The sequence below is a fragment of the Chanodichthys erythropterus genome, chromosome 10 (assembly GCF_024489055.1).
Source record: "Chanodichthys erythropterus isolate Z2021 chromosome 10, ASM2448905v1, whole genome shotgun sequence".
NCBI lineage: Eukaryota > Metazoa > Chordata > Actinopteri > Cypriniformes > Xenocyprididae > Chanodichthys > Chanodichthys erythropterus.
Window position 1 is genome coordinate 29,689,607 of NC_090230.1, and position 27,101 is coordinate 29,716,707.

A 27,101-nucleotide genomic window follows, 5' to 3' on the forward strand; every position below is an offset into this window, starting at 1 on the left:
AGGGTAAACATTTATTAACTTATTAATTTATGTATTAATTTGTCAGGGCAATTAATAAATAATAAAGGGTAAAAATGTATTAAGTAAATTGTTATTATTATTATTATTATTTATTGATTTTTTTAGGGAAATTAATACATTTTTACCCTAAAACCAAAAGATGAGTTCATAAATTTCTACCCTTTATTATTTATTTATTAATTTTTTATTAATTGATGTATTTTTTTAGGGAAATTAATAAATGTTTACCCTTTATTATTAATTCATTTTAATTTTCATTAATTAATTAATACATTTTATTAATTAATTAATAAATTATTATCCTAAAATCAAAAGAGAAATTAGTAAATTATGTCACATCAAGAAAATGTTACCCTAAAATGAAAAGGGAAAATAATATATTTTTTTTTACCCTTTATTATTTCTATGTAATTTTTTAATTAAATAATTTTTAGGGAAATTAATAAATTTTTACCCTAAAATCAAAAGATGAATTAATACATTTCTACCCTTTATTAATGTATTATTTTTTTAGGGAAATTAATACATTTTTTAACCCTTAAATTTTAAAGGGAAATTAACACATTTGTATCCTTTTTCATTTATGAAGTATTTTTTATAAATTAATTTATCATTTATTTAGGGAAATGATTAAAATATTTGCCCTTTATTATTTATTTATTATTTTTTAATTTATTGATTTATACATTTTTTTTCAGGGAAATTAATAATTTTTCCCCCTAAAATCAAAAAAGAAATTATTAAATTTGTACCCTTTTTTATTTATTCATAAATTATTTTATTAATGTACTAATTTTTTAAAAAAAATATTTCACATCAAGTAAATTTCGCACAAAAATCAAAATAAATATTAATAAATTATACTATGCATCAAGAAAATTAAACCTATTTTTAAGAGCATTAACATTCTTATCCTCACTGAACACATTTAAACCTTTTGTGCTTTTTAGATTAAAATTAAAACCTTTATTTACAATAATGTAGAGATAGCCATTTTAGATTTATGAAAAAAATAATTGTATAATATGTTTCATCTGACAGAGGCTTGAGAGACGAGTGTGAAATCATGTGATTAAAATAACCACAAACACACCAGCAGAAATACAAAACATTCCTAAATTATATTTATTAGACAATCTTATTGGTGAAGTAATTCAGACAGTAAATAATCACTGAAGCTTCATTAGAGGCTCGTCTGCGACATTATAATTGCACTTTTAAACGTCGAGCTCTCCCTCTCACACACACACACACACACACACACCGCTTCAGTGCGTTACACTTCCCAATATAGGAGACATGAACGTGACAAAACCTATTCATGAATCTAAATATCAATAAATTAACCAGAAGGAATCAAATATATAACACACTGAGAGCTTCCTTAGTACAGTACTGACGGAGAGGTCATGACCCCAAACCATCATCACAGCTTCGTCGAGGTCCAGCAGATGACATCATCAGCAGAAGAGCAGGATCACATTCTGATCGAGTGAAACCGAACGACAAACATGAAACACTTTAGCTGAAGAATCTTAAATATGAATGTCATTCTACTGGCAGCAACAAACAAACATAAGAATAAAAATATCTTCAGTGATTCACAACAGTGTGAGAGAAAATCATTATGATTCAGTGTCATTATTACGAGTCCAGCGAGAGTTACGGATTCAGACGCGGATCACTCCGCTCGTGTTTTTGGCAGCGAGTCTGATTCGCTGGAGTCACGAAGAGAAGCTTCATGAAGTGTCGCTCTGCAGCTTCAGGACGGAGGTCATGCAGCCGGTCTGCGGTTCTGAAGAGATCAGGCCTGTTTCACACATCACATGTAAACACTCGCTTTCTGAGGCTGTTTCTGCTGTGAACGCGCTGAATTCAGCAGGAAAGAGTCAGAATATTAAAGGGTTAGTTCAGCCAGAAATGAGAATTCTGTCATTAATTACTCTCCCTCATGTCGTTCCACACCCGTAAGACCTTCGTTCCTCTTCAGAACACAAATTAAGATATTTTTGATGAAATCCGATGGCTTCTGCATAGCCAGCAATGACATTTCCTCTCTCAAGATCCATTAATGTACTAAAAACATATTTAAATCAGTTCATGTGAGTACAGTGGTTCAATATTAATATTATAAAGCCACGAGAATATTTTTGGTGCGCCAAAAAACCAAAATAACGACTTATATAGTGATGGCCGATTTCAAAACACTGCTTCAGGAAGCTTCAGAGCGTTATGAATCTTTTGTGTCGAATCATGATTCGGATTGCGTGTCAAACTGCTGAAATCACGTGACTTTGGCGCTCCGAACCGCTGATTCGACACAAAAGATTCATAACGCTCCGAAGCTTCCTGAAGCAGTGTTTTGAAATCCGCCATCACTATATAAGTCGTTATTTTGGTTTTTTGGCGCACCAAAAATATTCTCGTGGCTTTATAATATTAATATTGAACCACTGTACTCACATGAACTGATTTAAATATGTTTTTAGTACATTAATGGATCTTGAGAGAGGAAATGTCATTGCTCAGTCCTCACTGAGCAGTCGGATTTCATCAAAAATATCTTAATTTGTGTTCTGAAGATAAACGAAGGTCTTATGGGTGTGGAACGACATGAGGGAGAGTAATTAATGACATACTTTTCAGTTTTGGGTGAACTAACCCTTTAACAAAATACAGTCAAAATGCACCATGAACTCTAATACAGCCTTGTGAGGTTTGAAGCAGGTTAAACAAGGTCTATTAAATCTGACTATAGCCCTTTAGAGCTTCATTTTGGGGTTAATTATCATTTATCATCATTAAATACTACTAAAATTTGTGATCATTTTTTAATCGTACACAATCATTCACATGTTTGGAGTCAGTTACTTTTTTTCACCCAAAAGATATTGATACTTTTATTCATCAAGGACACATTGCATTGATCAAAAGTAACAATATAATGTTACTAAAGATTCTATTTCAAATAAACGCTGTTCTTTTCAACTTTTTATTCATCAAAGAATCCTGAAAATAAATGTACAAAAATATTAAGCAGCAAATACTGTTGTTTTAATTTTATATTTTTAGTTTTCATGTTAATTTCATTATTTTTTTAGTAATTTCTTTATGTGCTTTTGTCATTTTATTAGTTTTTTTGTTTAATTCGGGGTCAAGCACCAAAGCACCTATTATATCCACTGGCGTTCTTCTTCTTCCGTTCTGAGAGTCTATGGCAGCCCAAAGAACCGCTTGCGGGAAAGTTATCAAGTTTGGCACACTGATAGAGGACAGTCCCAACATTAACTGCAGCAAATCTGGTGTCTCTAGATCCAACTCATATTTACACTAATAACTTTTGAACCGTAACACCGTGTCTACACTAGACAACAGAACCCATTATAATGAGTGATACGGTCTACGCTGGATGCGGCGCGGCACGATAAATTCCTGACGGATTCCCCGTTATATTATTTCTGACGCAGTCCAAGTGCGACGGTCGGTTTGTCGTTCAGTGTTGAGGCGAACTCCCAGCGTAGACACAGTAACATTCTTTTTTCTTCTGATTCTTTTCCATTGCCCCCTATGATGTAATTTTCCGTCGTGAAACTTTTCCCGCCAAATTTTCCCTCCAAAAAAAAAAAAAAAAAATCAGATCATCTTTAGACTATCAAAAGCATTCTGATAAACACAACCGTTCTCGAATAACGCGCAAACAAATTCGAAGAAGAGCATGCCGAATTGGACGTGAGGCTTTATCTACGCAGACCAAACTTGGTACATGTCATCACAAGCATGACTTGAGGCTACATGCTGGGTTTTGGCACAGCGCCACCTACTGGTCCGGAGATAGCAAAATTGACTATTTTTGCTTAGAACTTAAGAATGGTTTGGGGAAAAAAAAAAAGATAAAACTGGTCTTGTTCAGTCGAGTGATATCCAGTTTTACCATATCGTCCATTTTGGGTGTCGGCCATTTTGCATTTTGTAGCAAAATGCTGTATTTTTTGAACACGTTAGCGTATCATTTTTAAACTCTGAATGCGTCATCAGCACGATGCCCTGAAGAAGTCTGAGAAGTTTTGAGACAGCGCCACCTAGTGGTGAAATCAAATATTAATTTATTTTCATCTCAAATTCCTGAATCCTTGGCGAGTCCAACGATATCTAACATGCTTGATTTCACCTTATGGTTTGTGCAATGTTGCGATTTAGCGCTGAAACAACGTTCGTGAATATCTTCGAAACCGTTAGTCCGATAAAGACGAAACCACCGTAAGAAATTCAGAAACATAGGTCGTTGGCTGTATGTGACAGTCCAAATGCCAACATTTTGATAGTGAGTGGCAAAAAAATGCAATCAAAGTCATTTTATATGTACATATACACGTCTATAACTCTAAATGAGATATTTTCACCACATTCGACACACTTATTTATGGGCATATTAAAAAAAAGTGGTGGGATTGCACCTGTTGGTGGCGCTCTAACTGAAAATATTAAATTTCCACAAACTACAATAAAGTATATGAAATAAAATGCTATATTTCACTGATGATTTTGTGTTTGGCCCCTTAACATAATTTTTTCTGTTTTTATTAATTTTCAGTTAATAATTTTAGTGCCTCAACTTAACGTTTATTGTCACGGCAGCATTTAGTTTTTCTACTAATATTGATATTTTATTTTTTTTTATTTCAGTGAACAGAAATGTTGTAATAATTTTAGTATTAATGATAACCCCATTGATAATAATCATAAATGTTTCTTGAGCATCAAATCATCATATTAGAATGATTTCTGAAGGATCATGTGACACTGAAGACTGGAGTAATGATGCTAAAAATTCACAGGAATAAATTACACTTTACTATATATTCACATAGAAAACAGTTATTTTAAATCGTAAAAATATTTCACTATTTTTACAGTATTTTTGATCAAATAAATGCAGCTTTCCAGAGACTCTCCAGACTTCTGAATGGTAGTGTGTGATAGGAAATTCCGCTTTAGAAGCAGGATGAGTGAAAGAGGCCTTAGAAAAGCTCATCTGAACCCCACAGCGACTGACTTCATGAACACAGAAAAGGATCCAATGCCCCTAAATCCAACAACAGCACAGTAAGGATTAACGCCACCCTTTAAATCTCAGCCGGTCCTATCTCAACACAGGCAGATGTTGGTCGAGAAGCTGCGGGCCGGCGTCGTAACCTCGTCCCAGCATGCACTCCTTGATGCAGGGCGGATGGATCTCGCTGATGAGGCTCTCCAGAGACTGCAGGCTGCTGCTGAGGAGCGACGCCTGGCACTGGCTCTTCCCGGGCGGCCACGGCGGAGGCCGGAGGTGCGGGTGCCCCGTGGGCAGCTCTTGAGGGTTGTAGCAGTCGCTGTCCGGTGTGGCCAGAACGCTGTTCCAAGCCGGAGCGAAGAACGGGGACGCCGTGACCTTGTCCAGCGGGCGAGATCTGTAGCAGGCCTCGGGCGAGCGGCCGTAGACGTGCAGAAGACCGCGGTGCTGCCAGTAATCCGAACCGGAACCGGCCACGTCCGCGCTTTGAGTGGGCAAAACGGCTCCCGAGTAGGCGAGGCCGTTCTGAGCGACCGCGAAACCGGATTCGGCGCAGGACGCGGCAGTGAAGGAAGGGCTGGACTGGACGTTGGACGGACGGCTCATCTGTTGGAGAACGCCGTGAGATCCCAAACTATACGGCCTCTGCCGGTGTCTGTGGCTTGGCAGAGCGTAAGGAGCCACCGCCATCTGGATCGGAGACAGTTTGGTCCGTTTGCCATCTGAGCTCTTCAACACGCTGGCGGGAGTCTTGACGATCGCCAACAAACCCTGGTAGCCGCTGGCGTACGGGTGCGAGCAGGCGCCAAACCGGGTGTCCAGGCCGTTGACGGTCCTGCTGATCTGTTTGTGCTGCGGGACCCTGATGTTGGAGGGGAAGATCTTGATTGACAGCGGGCTGTCGGCCGTCCTCTGGGCATAGGCGTCCAGCTCCACTGCGGACGGATAACGCTGGGAGTTCGGCTCACCTGCGGACAGACAGAGATGCATTAGGGCCCTATGAAATACTTTTTATTTTTTCCCCAATTACATTTGGGTTTTTTTCTGGATTCTGTTTTTTTTCCCCCATCTTAATGTTTTTGGACTCCATTTTAATGGTTAAATTAAATTTGCATGTCTAATTAATTACATGAAACTTGTATAATTTATCAAAAATGTTACAAAAAAGATTTTTTTTTTTTCCCCCTCCAAATTCCGTTTATTACATTAAAAATTTTCTGGATTCTGTTTTTTTCCCATCTTTTTTTTGGACTCAATTTTAATGGCTAATTTATATTTTAGTAATCAAAACACATCTAATTAATTGAAAACATGAAACGTTTTCAATTGAACAATTTATTAAAATTTTAACAAAAACTATGAAATAAGTTTTTTCCATTTTATTTTTTCCAATTTCTGTTTTTTTTGTGTGCGTTTTAATTTTTTTGGATTTTGTTTTTTTGGTTTCATTTAAATTTTTTGACTCCATTTTAATAGTTAAATTAAATGTTAGTAAACACAAAGCATGTCTAATGAATTAAAATCATGAAACTTGTACAATTTATACATTTTTTTACAAAAATTACATTTTAATGGTTTAATTCAATTTTAGTAATCAAAAAGCATGTCTAATTAATTGAAAACAGGAAACTTTTATAATTTAACAATAATTTATCTTTTTTTAGGGCACTATGAAATGCGTTTTATTTTTTCCCAAATTCCATTTTTTGTCGTAATAAAAAAAAAGCATGTCTAATTAATTAAATTCATAAAAACAGCAACATTTATTTATTTATTGTTTAATTTTATTGCTATGAAATGTTTAGATTTTTTCAGAAATTCTGTGTTGTGTATTTTAAATTTTCTGGCAAATCAAATAAAGGCATAAAATATTAATTAAATGTATCTTCAAATCATATGAAATTAAACTTTTTTTGTCAAACAAAGTGCTGCACAACAGAGCTTTACTGTTCAAATTAAAACATGGAAGAAAAATTGTGATTATTCCTTAAAAAATAAAGTTTTAATAATAATTTATTATTATTAGTGTTAGTATTGTTTTTATTATTACATTGAGATGTAGCTAAATTATACTATACAACAGTAATATATCCATCACAATTTCTTCAAGTTAAACTGAACTTTTATTTTGATGGGTTGCAGTGAAGACCTTTGAGTTTCTGTGCGTTTATGATATGATGATAGTTTTTCCTCAAATGAAATGGTAAAATGATTCTGGAGATAAAGTTCATGCGTTCATGTCCTCATATAGTGAGGATGAAATCACTGCGAGCGTCACGTGTGCTTCAGAAATGAAGTTTTTGTAGTTTAATATTCAGACACTAGTCTATATCACGATCTGATTCAAGTGTACTGACCTGCTTTTTGTTTATTCATTAAAAAACAATCCGTGACATTCCACATTATACAGTAACATCTCTTTTTATGACTATATTCCCTGATTCTGTCCACGTTTTCTGCATCGTGGAAATCATACGGCCCTACAGCATGAATCATTATTCTCAGCGTTCGCTAAACTCGCACTTATGCAAAACTCTCAGAAGAAAAACAATGATGTTTCCAATTTGGGATGGTGCTGTCCGACAGAGAGCCGGAGGTGTGCGTCGAGTGATGAATACAGGATGAGTAAAAATGATCAGACATCACACAAGAAAAATCGTCCAATAAAAAGAAGGATATTGGAGCGTCCGTGTCGTCCTCCTTCATCCTCAGACATCTGCATCTCTCTAAAAACTCATTTTGTGGAGGGAGACACCTCGGGCAATGTTTGATCAGTGCGTTATGAAATTAATTTGGTCTTTCTTCAGGACAAAATTGGATTACCCTGGGAAATCAAGAGAAAAAAAGAGAGATGAGGAGGGGGATGGAGCTAATTCTGTTTCAGTGGCTTGAGTGGAATTCATTTCATGGCGTTTGGCTGTGCAATCCGCTCGGATACGGCTGGGACGCTGCGACTAGTTGCAAAATTAACGTTAGAAAGCTGATATAAAGTGGAAGCACAGATTTATATACAGTACGTCGTGAATGTGTTTGTTAACGCGCAGCTCGAGCGCGTCTGAGATGCCTACAAACGCTGAGGCTTTCAATTGAAATCGGGACCTTCAGCCGGCAGTGTTCGGGAAAGTGAGATTGGATTTAAACACATTATTCAAGCAATTTCACGGCTGTTTAGCTCCACACAACACATGGAAGGTGCTCCAGTAAATCTGCTGGCAGAAAATATGGCCGGAATGACACCTTTATGGAATTTCTGACATGAAAAGAAAAGTGCTGAAATTAAGGCAGATTACACCACCGTCAATCAAACCCACTCGGCGGCGGACAATCGAAGGATCTCTACGGAAGAAAGAGAGAAACACAAACACAATCCATTCCCATCGGCCATTTTGAGCATCTCCTCCGTCACGCGATGCCGAGCTCATGTCGTTCCCGTTCGGGATTGATTCGGGACTTCATTTCGTTCCAGGCCCACAATGAGCCTCCAACTGTGAAAATGATTCAATCTACAAGATCCATCTCATAAAGGAAATAAATTGAGCGCTTAAAATGAAGGGAAGAACAGAGGTGGAGAGGGTCATGAACACAACGAAGAGCCAGAAACACACACAAAAAAATAATCAATCAAAACAATATGGTGGAATGCAATACATATGAAATTTAAGGCAAAAGTGACGTGCGTTTAAAGTGTTTGAGTTTAATGCTCTCAGAGTGGACAGACATTCATCAGTTAGTATTGATCACTGAGCATTACAGACCCATGAATGCTGATGAAGTGACTATCAAAACAGAAAGTTCATTCTCAGAAAACGTCCAAAACAGCTCGTCATTGGGGCAGTACAATCAACGGGACATCTTTACTATATTTACCCCTGAAGTCATACTTTAAGAGTATATATATATATATAACTCCTCTACGGTACAAATTAGAGCTGCGCGAACTGACAACTGAACAAAATAACATGTAATTTACTAGAGATTCTGACGAAATGTCTATTTAAAATGTTTAGTTCCTTTCAATGAATTTTGTAAAAATCTGGTTGAGTGAATGATTCAATGACTCATAAAGACTTCACTTGTTTCATTACTGGATGAATCAGCATTTTTGAATGAATCCATTGAATGAATGATTCAACGACTCAGTCATAAACTCTTCACTTGTTTCATTAATGGATGAATCAGCATTTTTTAATTGAATATCTTGAGTGAATGATTCAACGACTCACTCATAAACACTTCACTTGTTCATTACTGGATGAATCAGTGTTTTTGAGCAAATCTCGTGAATGAATGATTCAACAACTCACTCATAAACACTTCACTTGTTTAATTACTGGATGTATCAGCATTTTTGAACGAATCCATTAAATAAATGATTCAACGCTTCAGTCATAAACACTTCATTTGTTTCATTATTGGATGAATCAGCGTTTTTGAGTGAATATCTTGAGTGAATGATTCAATGAGACACTCATAAACACTTCACTTGTTCACACTGATGAATCAGTGTTTTTGAACAAATGTCGTGAATTAATGACTCAGTGACTCACTCAAAAAGACTTCACTTGTTTCATTACTAGATGAATCCATGAATCATTCATTTGAGAGATTTGTTTAAAAACACTGATTTATCCAGTAATGAAACAAGTGTTTATGAGTGACACATTGAATCAGTCATTGAATCATTCATTCAGTGGATTCGTTCAAAAACGCTGATTCGTCCAATGATGAAAAAAGGAAAGTCTTTGAGTAAGTCACTGAATCATTCATTTGAGAGATTTGTTCAAAAACAATGACTCACTCATAAACACTTCACATGTTTAATTACTGGATGAATCAGCATTTTTTAACAAATCCACTGAATGAATGATTCAATGACTCACTCATAAACACTTCACATCAGCGTTTTTGAGTGAATATCTTGAGTGAATGATTCAATGAGTCACTCATAAACACTGCATTTGTTTAATTGCTGGATGAATCAGTTTTTTTTGAGCGAATCTCTTGAGTGAATGATTCAATGACATACATTTTTTAACAGTCACTTGTCGCCACCTACTGGTGTAATGATGTAACTGATACAAACATTATTTGAAGCAAATAGTTACTTTCGAAAGGTGATTCACTCTATTTTGATCACTTCTGTAAACATCAGTGTTTATATCTGAACTATAAACTTTTATCCGAGTACATCTGAGATAATTTGAATATTTGTAACATGGAAATAAGCGGCAGCGCGAACACAGATTTGAATGTTCTGCTGTGATTTTGTCAAAGCTTTAATAGACACTGAATCAGAGCAGTTCCTCATTAAAGTGAAAGTAAGGCTGTTTGGCTCATTTTAAGCATTTGTTTCAGAACTTAAGCATGTTTTCTCCTTTAGTCCAGTTCGTTTAGGCATATATGAACATGGCAATCGTTCTCAGATCTGCTTTTGGAGCGGTTTGAAATGTTGCCCTGAACCAAAACAAGAAGAAACTGCATCAATGTAACAATTTAAGTTCCTGTTTCAGAAGAGAGCAAACAAGCTACAGCTCTGAATTTGCCCTAAAATACTCGAAGCTTTAGTTGGTTATGAACAGAGGTAATTAGCATGCTGACCTTCAGTAATTATCCACCGACCCTTCAGCTATAAATACACAGCAATCAAGAAGCACAATTAAGAAAGCGTCCATCTGATGTTCCTCAGCTGAAGTAGCTTGAGAACGGACACATTTAGCCGTTCAACCAGTGACTCCCATTACATGAGAAGTCTCAATTAACACGCAGCTAATTAACTGCACATGCGATCTGATACGGACTGAACTTAAAGTAGGACAAACCGATAATATTCATGAAGAAAAAAGGGCTGTTTTGACAGACGGACTCGTTCGTTGCTTCACGCGAGGGAAGAACTGTGAGGAAGGAGACTAACAGATGGTGGAGATGTTTCAGCGTGACCTCTGGATGCTCTTCATCTCCTCACAAACACACAACGCTTTCAGTCGCCGTAAGCCATCTAATCTGCTCCCCACAGCTATCAGAGAGCAGATCTCAGCGTCTGTTAATCAGTGATTAACGGAGGGACAAACGCCCGCGGCTCCGTGACATTCGATGCACAAAACTTCCACATTTACTCTCTGAAACACTGGAACTACAGTCTCCATCCAAAACGAGAGTTACATAAAGCGTCCTGCGACAGGCCAGAACATTTTAATAAACGCTCTAACTAAGAGAAAACTAAAAATGAGATTTCTGTGATGATTTACTCACTCATATACACACTTTCTGTGTCTTGGAATATAGTTCATGCATTTTCATCAAGTTCAAGTGTTCAGAGCGAGGAAATAATGGCAGATCTATTCATGTATTCCATTAAAGCTGCACAACAGACAAACCTCATCATCTTAGTCTCTTCAGACATCTCTCGCATTATTAATATTAACACACATTAATACAAAGCCACATGAATCTTAGAGATGAATCAATGCAGATGTGAATCTGGTCCGTCTCTTTCTCTCGTTCTTTCAGTCTCTGAACACTAGGAACTGAACACCCTTCAGGGTTGGAGCTCATTTATCAGGCCCTGAAGAGCAGATCCCGTCACTTCACGTGTGACCGTGAGCCGTGAGGGAAACACTAAAGCCTCCAGCGAGGAACATTGCACTTTCACTGCTTTACATTCACATTCATGAGTTTGACAGACACTTACATTGCATTGGATCAGCTCAAGCACTGTCTGCTGCTGCTAGAGCTGTGATTTTTTAGATCTTTCTTTTTTTTTGGAACAGAAGAGAAGATATTATACAGAAAATCTGGGACCAAAGAACACTGGAGGCTATTAAGTTTCACTGTATGGACAATTAACTTTTTTCAGAATATCTTCTTTTGTGATAAACAGAAAAAAGCAAGTCTTACAGGTTTGGAATGACATGAGTGTGAGTAAATAATGACAATGAGTGATCCAACACAACAAAATAACAGTAATAAATGCATGCAAAAATGCATAAATGCATATATAAACAGATGCATAAGTAAATGTATAAATAAAATAAATAAATGCATAAATAAATGCTTGCATAAATAAATTAATACATGTATAAATAAATGCATTAATAAATAAATAAATAAATGAATGAATGAATGCATAAATGCATGCATACATAATGCATTAATAAATAAATAAAACCAAAAATAAATAAATGCATACATAAATGCATGCCGAAACAAATAAATAAACTAATAGTTATGCAGTTAGTAATCTACAGCATGTCATTTAACACAAATTATTCCCTTTTATATTTCAGACATCTGAGGCTCAAACAGAGAAGCTGAAAAAGTAAAACTGCATTGCATATCCATTATAAACCTAGAAACAAAGCCGATCTTATTATGATTTAATCGTTCATACACTCCTATATTTAAATCAATCCCATTTTGAACCAAACGTTCAGACACAGTGTTCTCTGACTATTAATGTAAAATACTGGATATGAATATTTAAATTAATATCTGCAAACCTTTGAGTTCAACGAGCGATTCAGCGAAAACCTATACGAATGATTCAGTGAGGAAATGAGTCATTTGAGTGATTCAAACTAATAGAGAGAGTGATTCTTCTTGACTTTTGCATAAAAAACATTAAAATGATCCTGATTTACTGGCATGGACGGATAAGACAGCTGTACTCCGGGCGAACGGTCTGTAGAATGTCTGATCAAAGTCCCTTCAGATGAGCTGAAACCACACACACACACACACACACTGAAGGGCTCCAGGTGAAGATAAGATATTGCTGAGGCAGACATATGGATGAGCATGATGGGAGCATTTCGAGACGCGCCTGCAGGACGACGAACCTCACGAGATCAAACGAGAGGCAGAGGAAGGTTCAGACCGTATCGAACGAAGCGCCTCCAGCGGCGCCGCAGGCTTCACACGGCCCTTCTGTTCCAGCGTTTAGCAGACAAATGCTCCTCTCGCTCCAAATTAATATTTCATACAACACAATGAGGTCTGAGCTCAAGCAGAAGAAATGCTCACACTTCTGCACACAAATCATCATGAGAACAAACTCCAGGATCATCACAGCTTAACTGTCATTCAGCCGAGTTTTAATGTAAAACACTGTTCAGCAGTTCAACAGAGCGACGAAAGCACATGTACGACACAAATAACGCAATATTAAAGACAGAGACGAGTCTAACGAACCCACAGTAACGATCATTACACCACAGATCCTTTCCATAGGTCAATATCTACAACAGATTAATATCGAGTTAAGTCAATAATAAATGCTTAAAAATAAATAAATAAAATGCTTAAATGCTTAAAAATAAAATAATTATTAAATGCATAAATCAATAATTAAATAATTAAATACATAAATTAAAAACTGCTTAATGCATAATGTTTAAATTAATAAATAAACAAATACATAAATAAATGAATAAATGCTTGCATATATAACACTTAAAAATAAATAAATAAATAAATGCATAAATATATAAATTGCTTGAATTTCTCATTTGTAAGTCACTTTGGATAAAAGCATCAAATAAACAAACAAATAAAAATATAAAATAAATTATGGAGGGCCAAATTACTCAAGTAAATCTTTAAATACATGTTGAAATATTTAAATTAATTATTAAATATATAATTAAATTAATAAAATCATTCAATTCATTATTAAAATCACCAAAAAAAATATAAATATCTCTTTTATATCATTTTAGTGTTTATTTGCATTAATTTTTAGCATTATTTTTTGGACTTCTATTTCATTTTAGCACAAGCTGGTGTCATTTTGTTTTCAGGGTTACGGCGTGAGTTGATTAACACTAGTTTATTCACTTTATACGCTTAAGATGTGTAAAACATCCACGTATCATGTCATTATTGGGTTCTTTATTAATGACATCATTGCGTGATTACGTAAACAAACTGGTGAATCGATTCATTGAAACGAAGTGTCCAAAAGAATCAGTTCACAGAAAAGAATCGGACTGTCCATCAAACAAGCAGTCCAAAAAATTAATGATAAAATTAAAATAAAAAGGTACATTTATTAATTTGTTTGGTGATTCAATAATTAATTGAAACATTATTTTATTAACAATTTAAATATTTCAACATTTATTTAATGATTTAATTGAGGAATTTGGCCCTCCATCACTTGCAAGTTTCTTTGGATAAAATCATCTAATAAGTGAAGCAGAAAACGGTGAAACTGAATTAAATTTAGATTATAGACTCAAAGCAGACTTTATTGATTTTATCTTTCATACGCTCCTGTATTAAATGACATCTAAAAATCAATTTTGAAGCAAAAGAGCCGATCCAACTGTGTTCTCTGACTATTAATGTAAAATCCTGGATATGAATATTTGAATTAATATCTACAGGTCTGGATCTGTCCTGCGTCACGCTCGCGGATTCAATTAAAGTCGCGCGACGGAGGCGTTTGATAAGAGACGATCTGAAGGACTGAACGCCGTCGGCCGCTGGTTAGCCCGAGTTCGTCTGAAAGTCCTTTTCAGTTTACAGACGGACAGAGAGTTTGAGAAGAGCCAAATGAAAGCGTATCCTACTCTCTCTCGCTCTGAACGGATGAAACTCGTCTACGAGTCGCTCGATGAGGTTACGCCATGAAAATCAAAGGTTAACAGTGAAAATTCAATTTACAGCTCTTCTTTCTTTCACCTCCAATAAAGCTTTTTAATCTCACTCACTTTCTGTTTTCTGCCCTTTTATGCATTTGGTTTTCTTTCAAGTTTATTTCCTTTCCTCATTTCTTTTATCTTACACTAGTTTTGCTCCATCTCTCTCTTCCTCGTGGTCTATCAGCCCAAAAGACATCACTGACACTGACTGCTAGTGGAGAAGTTACTTACAGTTAGCAGAATGTTTAAAGTGGACTATCAAAATAAAGTTATACCTGATAAAATGCTGGATAGCAACAGTTGCTAAGGAACGAGTGGTCAGTTCAAGTATGGAAGCACATTTCTGCCACATAAGAATAAAAATCATGCTTTGGTAAATCATAATTATGACATAAGTCAAATTTAAAAATTTCTGTCAAAATTTAAACTTTTTAATATCACAATTTTCAACGTCGTAATTCCGACTTCAACGTTGACTTTTTAACATCGCAATTTTGATTTTTTTCAATGTCATAATTTAAATTTTTTTCAACAAAATTAACAATTTAATGTTGTAATTTCGACTTTTCAACATTGTTATTTCAACTTCTCAAAGTCTTAATTTCAATACTTTAATGACGCAATTTTGCCGTTTTAATGTCGCAAAAACGTCCAAATTTAGATTTTTTTCAACAAAGTAATTTCGAATTTTTAATGTTGCAATTTTTACTTTTCTCAACGTCATAATTTTGACTTTGTAAACATCAACATTTTGACAGTTTAACAGCATAATTTTGATTTTTCAACATCCTAATTTCGAGTTTTTTTACATCGTAATTTCGACTTCACGTCATCATTTTGCTATTTTAATGTTGCAATTTTTATGTTTTTGATGTTTTTACAATTTTGATATTTTAACGTTGCAATTTTGACTTTTTTCAATGTCGTTTTGATTTTTCTCAACATCGTAATTTCGACTTTTCAATGTCGTAATTTCAACTTTTCAACGTCGACTTAACGTCGTAATTTTGACTTTTCAACGTCGACTTTTCAACATCATAATTTTGACTTTTCAACATTGACTTATCAACATCGTAATTTCGACTTTTCAACGTCAACTTTTCAAAAGATGTCGTTTTGATTTTTCTCAACATCGTAATTTCGACTTTTCAATGTCGTAATTTCAACTTTTCAACGTCTTAATTTCAACTTATCAACGTCATAATTTCGACTTTTCAACGTCGACTTTTCAATATCATAATTTTGACTTTTCAACATCGACTTAACGTCGTAATTTCGACTTTTCAACGTCAACTTTTCAATGTCGGAATTTCAACTTATCAACGCCGTAATTTCAACTTTTCAACGTCAATTTTTCAATGTTGTAATTTCGACTTTTCAACGCCGACTTTTCAATGTCGTAATTTCCACTTATCAACGCCGTAATTTTGACTTTTCAACGTCGACTTTTCAACATCATAATTTTGACTTTTCAACATTGACTTAACGTCGTAATTTCGACTTTTCAACGTCAACTTATCAATGTCGGAATTTTGACTTTTCAACGTCAACTTTTCAATGTCGTAATTTCGACTTTTCAACGTCGTAATTTCAACTTTTCAACATCAACTTTTCAATGTCGTAATTTCCACTTATCAACGCCGTAATTTTGACTTTTCAACGTCAACTTTTCAATGTCGACTTTCGACTTTTCAACGTCGACTTTTCAATCTCGTAATTTCCATTTATCAACGCCGTAATTTTGACTTTTCAACATTGACTTAACATCGTAATTTCGACTTTTCAACGTCAACTTTTCAATGTCGGAATTTCCACTTATCAACATCGTAATTTCAACTTTTCAACGTCAACTTATCAACATCGTAATTTCGACTTTTCAACGTCGACTTTTCAATGTCGTAATTTCAACTTATCAACACCGTAATTTAAACTTTTCAAGGTCAACTTTTCAATGTCGTAATTTCCACTTATCAACGCCGTAATTTTGACTTTTCAACGTCAACTTTTCAATGTCGGAATTTCGACTTTTCAACGTCGTAATTTCAACTTTTCAACGTCGTAATTTCCACTCATCAATGCCGTAATTTTGACTTTTCAACGTCAACTTTTCAATGTCGGAATTTCGACTTTTCAACGTCAACTTTTCAATGTCGTAATTTAGACTTTTCAACGTCGACTTTTCAATGTCGTAATTACAACTTATCAACACCATAATTTCGACTTTTCAATGTCTTAATTACAACTTTTTAATATCATAATTATGACTTGCAAAAGCATGATTTTTCTTCTTCTGTGGCACCAGAGTTCTTCAGCACAAGACTAACCCTGACAGACTTACTCTTGTGATTGAGCGGCACGTCCAGGATCTGTGCGGCACACGTCAGCTGTTGTTGGTGGTGTCGGGCCGGTTGGTTCTGTCTCTGCAGACATGCCAGCATGGTGCCGTTTGAGCTCTACAGGTCAGAGATCTGCAACAAGAAACAAACCAGTTTAAATGAGTCGATCAGACACTACGCACACGTGGAGATGTTTCTGAACCAGCAAACAGAAGCTGCTACATGAGATTCAGGTAGTGCTCATAAATGCATTGTCGGTTTCTGGAAGCCTCTGATTTATCTGCTTATTGGTCTCATTTCCAGAGGGCAGCACACGGAGTGAGTTCAGAAGAGATCTGTATGAACATGATCACCTACAGCAGCAGAGATGAAAGGAACCGCCTGGAGAAACATCAGCAGACCTTCATCCTCACGTCACAGGAAGCCTTTCTTCAAAACCAGCGACCCGACGGCTAAAAGCAATGCTTTCACAAGGCCTCCATTATGGCACATTTGTCAAGAGAAGATTCACGTTTGTGTGGAGGAAAAAAAAAAATCAGGTTCTCTTGGGAAAAGCCGGTGTAGTTTTATCAACAAGCGTAAAAGCACCGTCCATTACACTGCTGCCGCTCAGGGCTACAGACGCATTAAAGACACAAGAACTCTAGATTCAAAGGAGAAACTGAATAAGAGAGACGACTTATAAGAGACGGCAACCACTTTCAGCCTGGAGGACATTCAGCGTTCGTTCATCAGTCTACATGCTGCAGAAAACACCTCAGAACAGGGTTAAAGATCATTTACTCACTCTTAAACTGCAGCAGGGCTGCAACAACTATTCAATAAAATCAATAATAATCAATAATGAAAATCATCGACAACGATTCTCATTATCGATTAGTGCACAGAAGACTTCCGATAGTCGCGTCAAATTACAGCACTGAATAACACATTTCTATGGACAAAATACACCTAAAAATAGTGAAGGAAAGATTGAGCAGCTGTAGGAAAGGTACGTGATCAAAGCTGATCAAAACATGAGAATTCTTTATTTTAAGCTTCAAGCTAAAGCATTAGCGCAATGGCTTGCCCTGTCAGGCGCTTTGACAGATGCACGTGCGTCCTCAGCGCAAAACATTCATTCTATGGCTATATCCTTATCTGTAAATGTTACAAATTCATGCGAGCATTACCATTTTTAGCAAATTTTTGATAGAATCCTAAAATATTTGTGTTCTCTCTTTATTATGACAAGTAGTCTAATAAATTAAGCACTGTATGTTTTCATAGCATTCAACTGGCACATTTGTTTGAAGTACATTGGGCAGGATGTGCAAAAGTGTGTATTTTTGTCAATAAAATAAAAATAAATATTAGGATTTTTATCCGATTAAAGTCAGAATTAAAGTCAGAATTGGAAGTTATAAAGTCAGAATTAAAGTCAGAATTACGCGTTTTAAAGTCAGAATTAAAGTCAGAATTGGAAGTTATAAAGTCAGAATTAAAGTCAGAATTACGCGTTTTAAAGTCAGAATTAAAGTCAGAATTGGAAGTTATAAAGTCAGAATTAAAGTCAGAATTGCGAGTTATAAAGTCAGAATTAAAGTCAGAATTGCGAGTTATAAAGTCAGAATTAAAGTCAGAATTGCGAGTTATAAAGTCAGAATTAAAGTCAGAATTGCAAGTTATAAAGTCAGAATTAAAGTCAGAATTGCAAGTTATAAAGTCAGAATTAAAGTCAGAATTGCAAGTTATAAAGTCAGAATTGGAAGTTTTAAAGTCAGAATTGGAAGTTATAAAGTCAGAATTAAAGTCAGAATTGCAAGTTATAAAGTCAGAATTGGAAGTTTTAAAGTCAGAATTGGAAGTTATAAAGTCAGAATTAAAGTCAGAATTACGCGTTTTAAAGTCAGAATTAAATTTAGAATTGGAAGTTATAAAGTCAGAATTAAAGTCAGAATTACGCGTTTTAAAGTCAGAATTAAAGTCAGAATTGCGAGTTATAAAGTCAGAATTAAAGTCAGAATTGCGAGTTATAAAGTCAGAATTAAAGTCAGAATTGCGAGTTATAAAGTCAGAATTAAAGTCAGAATTGGAAGTTATAAAGTCAGAATTGGAAGTTTTAAAGTCAGAATTAAAGTCAGAATTGGAAGTTATAAAGTCAGAATTGGAAGTTTTAAAGTCAGAATTAAAGTCAGAATTGCGAGTCAAAGTCAGAATTTAAAGTTTTAGAATTATGAGTCATAAAGTCAGAATTAAAGTCAGAATTGCGAGTCATAAAGTCAGAATTAAAGTCAGAATTGCAAGTTATAAAGTCAGAATTTAAGTCAGAATTACGCGTTTTAAAGTCAGAATTAAAGTCAGAATTGGAAGTTTTAAAGTCAGAATTAAAGTCAGAATTGGAAGTTTTAAAGTCAGAATTAAAGTCAGAATTGCGAGTCAAAGTCAGAATTAAAAGTTTTAGAATTATGAGTTATAAAGTCAGAATTAAAGTCAGAATTGCGAGTCATAAAGTCAGAATTAAAGTCAGAATTAAAAGTTTTAGAATTATGAGTTATAAAGTCAGAATTAAAGTCAGAATTGCGAGTCATAAAGTCAGAATTAAAGTCAGAATTATAAAATATTAAAGTCAGAATTGCGAGTTATAAAGTCAGAATTAAAGTCAGAATTGCGAAATATAAAGTCAGAATTAAGATATAAACTTACAATTGCATGTTACAATGTCCAATTTTGAGGGACATTTTTTCACAATTCTGACTTTATAACTCGCAATTGTGAGATAAAGTCGCAATTACCTTTTTTATTTATTTATTTAGTGGCAGAAACAAGCTTCCATAATCTTCTAAAATCAACTGAAGAAAAAAAAAAACAATCTTAAATTTTCTTAAAATCTTGAATCATACAGAAAACAGATATTTTGAATTGTAATAATGTTTTACTATTTTTACTGTATTTTTACTGTACACCGAGTAAATGACGACAGGTGAAGCAGTGCTGGTTGTTATAAACGTACTGAAAGTCGAAGCGTCTGCAGAAACGCAGCGGATTTTGTTGTCTTTGAGCCGTCGGAGGGACGTCAAACTTTGACTGGCAAGGACGGTAAATCCTTGGCTCTTTGCTGTGACATCGGCACCAACGATAAGCATATTATCAGGCACAATGAGGCACGCGGAGATAACGCTCCCGCACACCGACGCCGATCCAGGATTTCTGATAAGGCTGCATCGGCAGACAAACTGTCCCTCTAGTCTACCATTTTTCCTTCCTTTAACTCGTCTCAGGCCGGAGGGCAGAAACACAATCCGTTTAATTGTACGCGCCGCCATCAGAACAGAGCCGAGAAGCGCCGGGGGTTTAAAGAGATGAAGTCACATGACAAACGGAGAACGGGGCTTTATTGGGAACCTTTACGTCTTAATTTTCAACAATTCTTGAACTCAGGTTGAAGGTTTGGAGAGTGAATCTGGTTTGGAGGATTTGTACAGATCGGCTCCTGTAGGATGAGTGACGGCGGGGAGAGAGAAACAGACCGCCTCTCTGTAGAAACGGGATCCTATCAGAATAATGAGAAGATAACGGGGCCGTTTCCCCAGCTGGGGCCGCCGGAGAGAGAGAGAGAGTTTGACACGCAACATCGGCGGATTCATCCGTAAAGCTCCTCATGCATTTTTAATGGAATCTATTACTCCAGGATTAGCCGATAAGAGACGGTCCTGTTTAAATTTTCTAATGCTTAGCATAATTGGTATCAGAGCGCAGCAAAGAAGACAAAGATGTTTCTTTTGAGCCGAGCTGCTAAATAACCTCTGAAACCGTTCAAGCACGTCTCACCAAAGCCAGGAAACATGCGCTCATTTACATCCCAACATTTACAAAAGGGATTCGTGGCCCTCTTTACATGGAAATGTTGCCTGTGAAGCTCTGATGGATTATAGAGCGACTGAACCTTTATCTATCCGTCTCATAATTAGTGCTCTATATGAGTATGCATGATATAAATATATATAACTGATATATGCATGCTATAATTATCATTGGCATAACAGTGGAAACTAATTGCAAGATCTTATAATATTACCAAGTGGCAGCATGTATACTGAAAACAGCAGAGGGCCTAACACCGAGCCTTGAGGCACTCCTTCATTTACTGACATTATCTTAGATTTTTCCCTGTTTATTTAGACAAAACATGATAACGCTCTGGATCTAAACCACTTTAATGCCCGTCTCTGAATACCAGTGTGATTTAGCAGTCGATCTAAGAGTATTTTATGATCTATAGTGTCGAACGCGGCACTAAAATCAAATAAAACTAGTACTGAGATACAGCCCTGGTCAGAATCTAAAAGTAATTTGTAATTTTAACGAGCGCAGTTTCTGTACTATGATGAGTTTTTCAGATATTGAGTCTTGTTTCCTGAAATAAATTTGTGCAGTTTGTGCATAAACAAGAAAAATTATCTGCAAATGAGGTCAGAAAAATAACCTTGTTTTCTCTTTGAATTAAGTTTATTTTTTGTGACTCCAATGGACTCACAAAACTCGCTTCATTTTGATGCATTTTTCAGAAAACAAGACTTAATATCAAATGTTTATATATGCATTTTTTCTCTCTTGTAAAAAGATATATTAAAAAAAAAGTGGAATATTGTCATTCTTTTTCACTTTTCAATTTGAAAAAAACAAATAAAATTTGACACACAAAAGTTGCATGTAGAAACTGTAACTAGCAACATTTAATCTTACAAAGTGTTTCCGCCGCTCCTCCTCCATCCTCACCCCGGAGGCTCGCGGGACAATTCATTATGCTGTTAAGGGTCACCGAATCCTTCAAGTCATTAAAAATGTTAATAAAACAGGGAGCGCATGAAAAGATCGGCCAAAAGCTTCCTGCAGGGTATTCACACGCGGCAGAGCTTCATAATGACGCCTCGGCGCAGGAGGCCACAGAGGAACTGAAGTGTTCCGGGAGAAAATGGACTTTCCTCTGTGAGCGCTAATCCGAAATGACCTCCACCTGCGGCCCATCGACACCCGAGAGAACTGCTGCGCTGAGATCGACCTGCTCATTTCTTTGGTTCACGGGGGAAAAGATAGTAATCACTTAAACAGGACTTTTTTATGCTTTTTTAGTGTGTAATGTTGCTGTTTGAGCATGAAAAAGCTCTGCAAAGTTCCAGTTATTCTCTATATCAGTGTTTCTGAACTCCTCATTTAAATAATTCATGCGCAGAATAAAGGGGCGGGGCCTGCTTGAGTTAGTTAGTAGTGTGTTGAAACTGGCGGTTATGCAAAGGGGCGGGACATTTCCCTAACACCAATCACAACACACTGCTCCAGCCGACCAATCAGAGCACACTGTGCTTTTCAGAAGGAGGGGCTTCATAGAGACAGGAACTAAACAGAGCATTACTGACAGACTGGGAAGAGAGGAGCTGCAACAATGGAGAATATGAGGAAAATAATCAACATTCAATCTAGTAGAGCACAAAAACAACATCAATACTTTGAGTCCCACCTCTAATACCCTCTCCTCAAACTCAAACCCCCGTCCCCTTTGACCCAGTATCTTTATCCTATAAAAATAAAACGACCAATTAGGCAGATTTCAGAGGACGGCAGCCAGCCTATAATTACATGCGACATCCTCAGCGGATAAAAGGTGATTACCGTGGATGCGGAGAGAAAATTGCTAAGCAACCATAAGATTGACATCATCTCTGTAAGTGGATCCGGGCGACCGACCGACCAATCGCTCCCGAACTAAAGTCACACAGACCAGAACTGAAGCGGCTGGAAGAAAGATACGGGTGTTTTTATTTTCTTGGGAGAAACTAAATCAGCTGATAAACAAATCTGCTTGATCGATTATCTCACACACGCACTAATAATCGAAAGTTCGGAATAATTATGATTTTTGTTGTATTTTCTTTTTTAGAAAAAAAAACAAACGGCTGGTAGGGACATCACAAACCCTAAAATTTACATAAACCCCGCCCCCGAGAACACATAACAAAGGGGGTGGGGCCATGTTGGGCTGCTTTAGAGAAGAGGAAGAGTTGTTGTAGTCGAGTGTTGTTGTTCATGCCGTCATTTTACGCCGGACTGCTTCACAAACGAGGGTCAATTCAACACAAAAGATGAACATGACGACACATGCTAGTGGATGAGTTGAATCAACTCCACAGCAACTACATCAATTTATCCACTAACCATTCAGAAACGTCTAAAAGTTGTAACTTCTTCCTGAGTCTCTCCATCAGTGTCGACTCCGGTTTGAACAATGTAAGGCTGAACACTTTCCTCATTTTGGCTGCGTGAGATTCTCCAGCTTTGTTGTTGTTGAGCTGTTAAAGCTCCGCCCTCTTCTGGAGCAGCAGCTCATTTGCATTTAAAGGGACACACACAAAAACGGCGTGTTTTTGCTCACACCCAAATAGGGGCGAATTTGACAAGCTATAATAAATGATCTGTGGGGGATTTTGAGCTGAAACTTCACTAGAGACTTCTACATGCTGAAACTGCACACTTGTTTTTACATGATGGTTACTCAAATTTAGACACTTTTAAACACATTTTATATAGGCCTAATGTCATCTTCAAAATTAAATGTTTATCATCCATTGCAAAAACTGTTTTGGACACTTCTGTTAATCAGTCAGCTCAACAGATAACCTCAAACTGACCAGATATCGGCGGATTAATCAGCCTGACAGACACATCCGTCTAAAGCAAGCCTGGAGGGAGTAAATAAATAAGTGCCTAATCAATCACAGAGCAAACCCAGACAGACTTCATGACCCTTCGGCACATCAGGAGTCTTCAGAAATGACCAGTGTGTGTGCGTGTGCCATTTCGACCACATAAGAAGAAATATATCATGCTTTTGTACATAATAATTATAAACTTTTTACCTCAATTTTGACTATATAATCTCATAATTATGAAATTATATGAATCTATATTAGATCATAACTTATTCCAGGGATTTGGTATGTCATAATTAAAGGGTTAGTTCACCAAAAACTGAAAATAATGTCATTAATTACTCTCCCTCATGTCGTTCCACACCCGTAAGACCTTTGTTCATCTTCAGAACACAAATTAAGATATTTTTGATGAAATCCGATGGCTCAGTGAGGCCTGAGCAATGACATTTCCTCTCTCAAGATCCATTAATGTACTAAAAACATATTTAAATCAGTTCATGTGAGTACAGTGGTTCAATATTAATATTATAAAGCCACGAGAATATTTTTGGTGCGCCAAAAAAACAAAATAACGACTTATATAGTGATGGCCGATTTCAAAACACTGCTTCAGGAAGCTTCGGAGTGTTATGAATCAGCGTGTCGAATCAGCGGTTCGGAGCGCCAAAGTCACGTGATTTCAGCAGTTTGACACGCGATCCGAATCATGATTCGACACAAAAGATTCATAACGCTCCGAAGCTTCCTATGCAGGCCTCACTGAGCCATCGGATTTCATCAAAAATATCTTAATTTGTGTTCTGAAGATGAACGAAGGTCTTACGGGTGTAGAACGGCATGAGGCAGAGTAATTAATGACAGAATTTTCATTTTTGGGTGAACTAACCCTTTAAGCATAATTGTTGTCTTATGTGGCTTCCATGACCTCCTGCTCCTCTGAAAGGCCAATAACACACACACACACACACACACACACACACAGGTCATCAGAAAGCTGTAGGATGTGCTGAAACTCAACACTGTCCATCACAATCATCTTTACCATGAACTGCTTTAAAACCATCTGATCCCAGCAGGATCCATGCGATATTCCAGCATGTGTGTGAAGAGATCCAGCAGCTCCTGAAGTTCATGTTATGATGGAGATGCACCTGCTTCAGCGACACAATCCATCCGAGAGCCGACAAACACAAACCATCGGTCGAAAATAAACTCCAACTGAGAGTCGATCGCGGTCATTAACCAGAAACTGAATTACAGAAAAAGTTTCCTCGTTTATAAAGTCAGTTGGTGTGTAATAACGGACGAGGCGCGAGCTGGAGATCTCCTCAGCGTCCCTCATCTTCTGATCTCACACACCAGCGACGCGACGCGTTATCATTCCGCTGACGGGACCTCGACCAATCAGAGTACAGATGCTGCGTGTTCGGGCCAATCAGTGGTGACAGGGGGCGGGACGGAGAATGACGCGATCTGTCCAGCAGACAGTAAAATCTTAAAGGGGCCGCGGCGTCATGTGCGTTTATTATTACTTCTCTGTGTGTGTGTGTGTGTGTGTGTGTGTGTGTGTGTGTGTGTGTGTGTGTGTGTGTGTGTGTGTGTGTGTGTGTGTGTGTGACTACAATGAATTCACTGAGAAATTATTAGATCTTTTTTTTAATTAAATGTCTCAGTAAAATATTCTGCACTGAATCATAATGCAGATTTACAGTGAGCTCAGAATTAATATTATGGGATCATTTGAAATTCATATCCGGGACTAATTATGAAGAGTGAAACAGTCTTTCTGTTCAGTATGTTTCATCCATCTGAAAATTTATTTTATTTTCCATGCCGCTTTTTCCTTCGTTTGATGTCTGATTGGAAAATAATGAAGAACGGCTTTGATGCAATTACTGAAGCGAATTTAAAACTCAAAAGCAGTCATTCATATGCATATGTTTCTGTTTTAGAAGAAATTTGCATTTTTAAATATATTATATTATATTATATTATTATATTATATTTAAATATTGAATATTGAATGATTTTTTGAGACTCACTAATAATGTTATGCAAATATATATAAATGTTTGCATCATTTTTTGTGAGTAACATTTTTGGTAAAAAATGCTATTAACATTGTAGCAACATGCTAAAAAAACGTGATAATGTGATAAAACATGCTAGTGACATGGTAAAACATTAGCAGCATGTTAATCTGTGTTAGCATTGAGCTAAAACATGCTAGTAACATGTTAATTCATGTTAGCAAAGTATATGATAACAATGCTAACAATATGTTAACAACAATGCTAACACAATGTTAATCATGCTAGCAAACGTGCTAAAACATGCTAGGAATGTGTTAAATCATGCTGACAACATGCTAATTCATATTAATAACATGTTAAAATTGGTATAAACATGTTATTTCATGTTAGCAACATGCTAACAATATGTTAACAACATGATTAACACCACGTTAATCATGGTAGCAAAAATGCTAAAACATGCTAGGAGTATGTTAATTAATGGTAACAACATGTTTTAGCTATGTGTTGACACATACAAAATTATGCTAGAAACGTTATCAGCATTCTAATTAATGCTAACAATGTGTTAAAAATGCTAGCAATGTGCTGAAGCATGTTAACAATGTGCTAACAAAATGCTAAAACATGTTAGCAAAATGTGAATAACATGCTAATCATGCTAGCAAGATACTAGCAACATGTTAACATGCCAATCATTTTAGCAAAAACATGTTAAAACATGATAGCAATGTGTTAAATTATGCTAACAACATGCTAATTCATGTTAGCAAAATGTTAAAACATGTTAGCAACTTGCTTAAACATGCTAATTCACGTTAGCAATGTGTTAAAAAATGCAAGCGACAAATTAATTAAGGTCACCAGATGCCCCGTTTTTTTTCCGGGACAGTCCCGTAAATCTGGTCACCTAATGTTAATTCATGTTAGTATTGAGCTAAAACCTGCTAGTAACATGTTAATTCATGTTAACAATGTACTAAAACATGATAGTAACATGCTAATTCAATGTTAGCAATGTGCTAAAACATGCTAGTAACATTCAAACCTGCTAGTAACATGTTAATTCATGTTAACAATGCACTAAAACATGTTAGTAACATGCTATATTATGTTAACAACATGTTAAAACATGCTAGTAATATGATAAAACAAGTTAGTGACATGGTAAAACATTAGCAACATGTTAATTCATGTTAGCATTGACCTAAAACATGCTAGTAACATGTTAATTCATGTTAACAACATGGTAAAACATCAGCAACATGCTGATTCATGTTAGCAATGTGTTAAAACATGCTAGTAACATGTTAATTCATGTTAACAATGTA

The 27,101-nt window shown here is 36.1% G+C and overlaps 1 protein-coding gene across 1 annotated transcript; it reads right to left on the reverse strand.

Annotated features, from left to right (window-relative positions):
- Positions 1–4,751: 4,751 nt before the first annotated feature.
- LOC137029337 (protein FAM222A) lies at positions 4,752–25,079 on the reverse strand. The gene is made up of 3 exons (XM_067398924.1): positions 24,780–25,079; positions 17,051–17,180; positions 4,752–6,039 (listed from the first exon to the last, which is right to left on the reverse strand). Exons 2-3 carry the CDS (start codon positions 17,148–17,150, stop codon positions 5,162–5,164), a joined length of 978 nt encoding a protein of 325 aa, XP_067255025.1. The 5' UTR covers positions 17,151–17,180; positions 24,780–25,079; the 3' UTR covers positions 4,752–5,161.
- Between the last annotated feature and the right edge of the window lie 2,022 nt (positions 25,080–27,101).

Excerpts from the sequence above, each read along its gene's own strand:
- LOC137029337 (XM_067398924.1), bottom strand. The coding sequence starts at position 17,150 with ATGCTGGCATGTCTGCAGAGACAGAACCAACCGGCCCGACACCACCAA. Across the intron at positions 6,040-17,050 it reads CGTGCCGCTCAATCACAAGA|GTGAGCCGAACTCCCAGCGT; the intron begins GTAAGTCTGTCA and ends GTCTGTCCGCAG.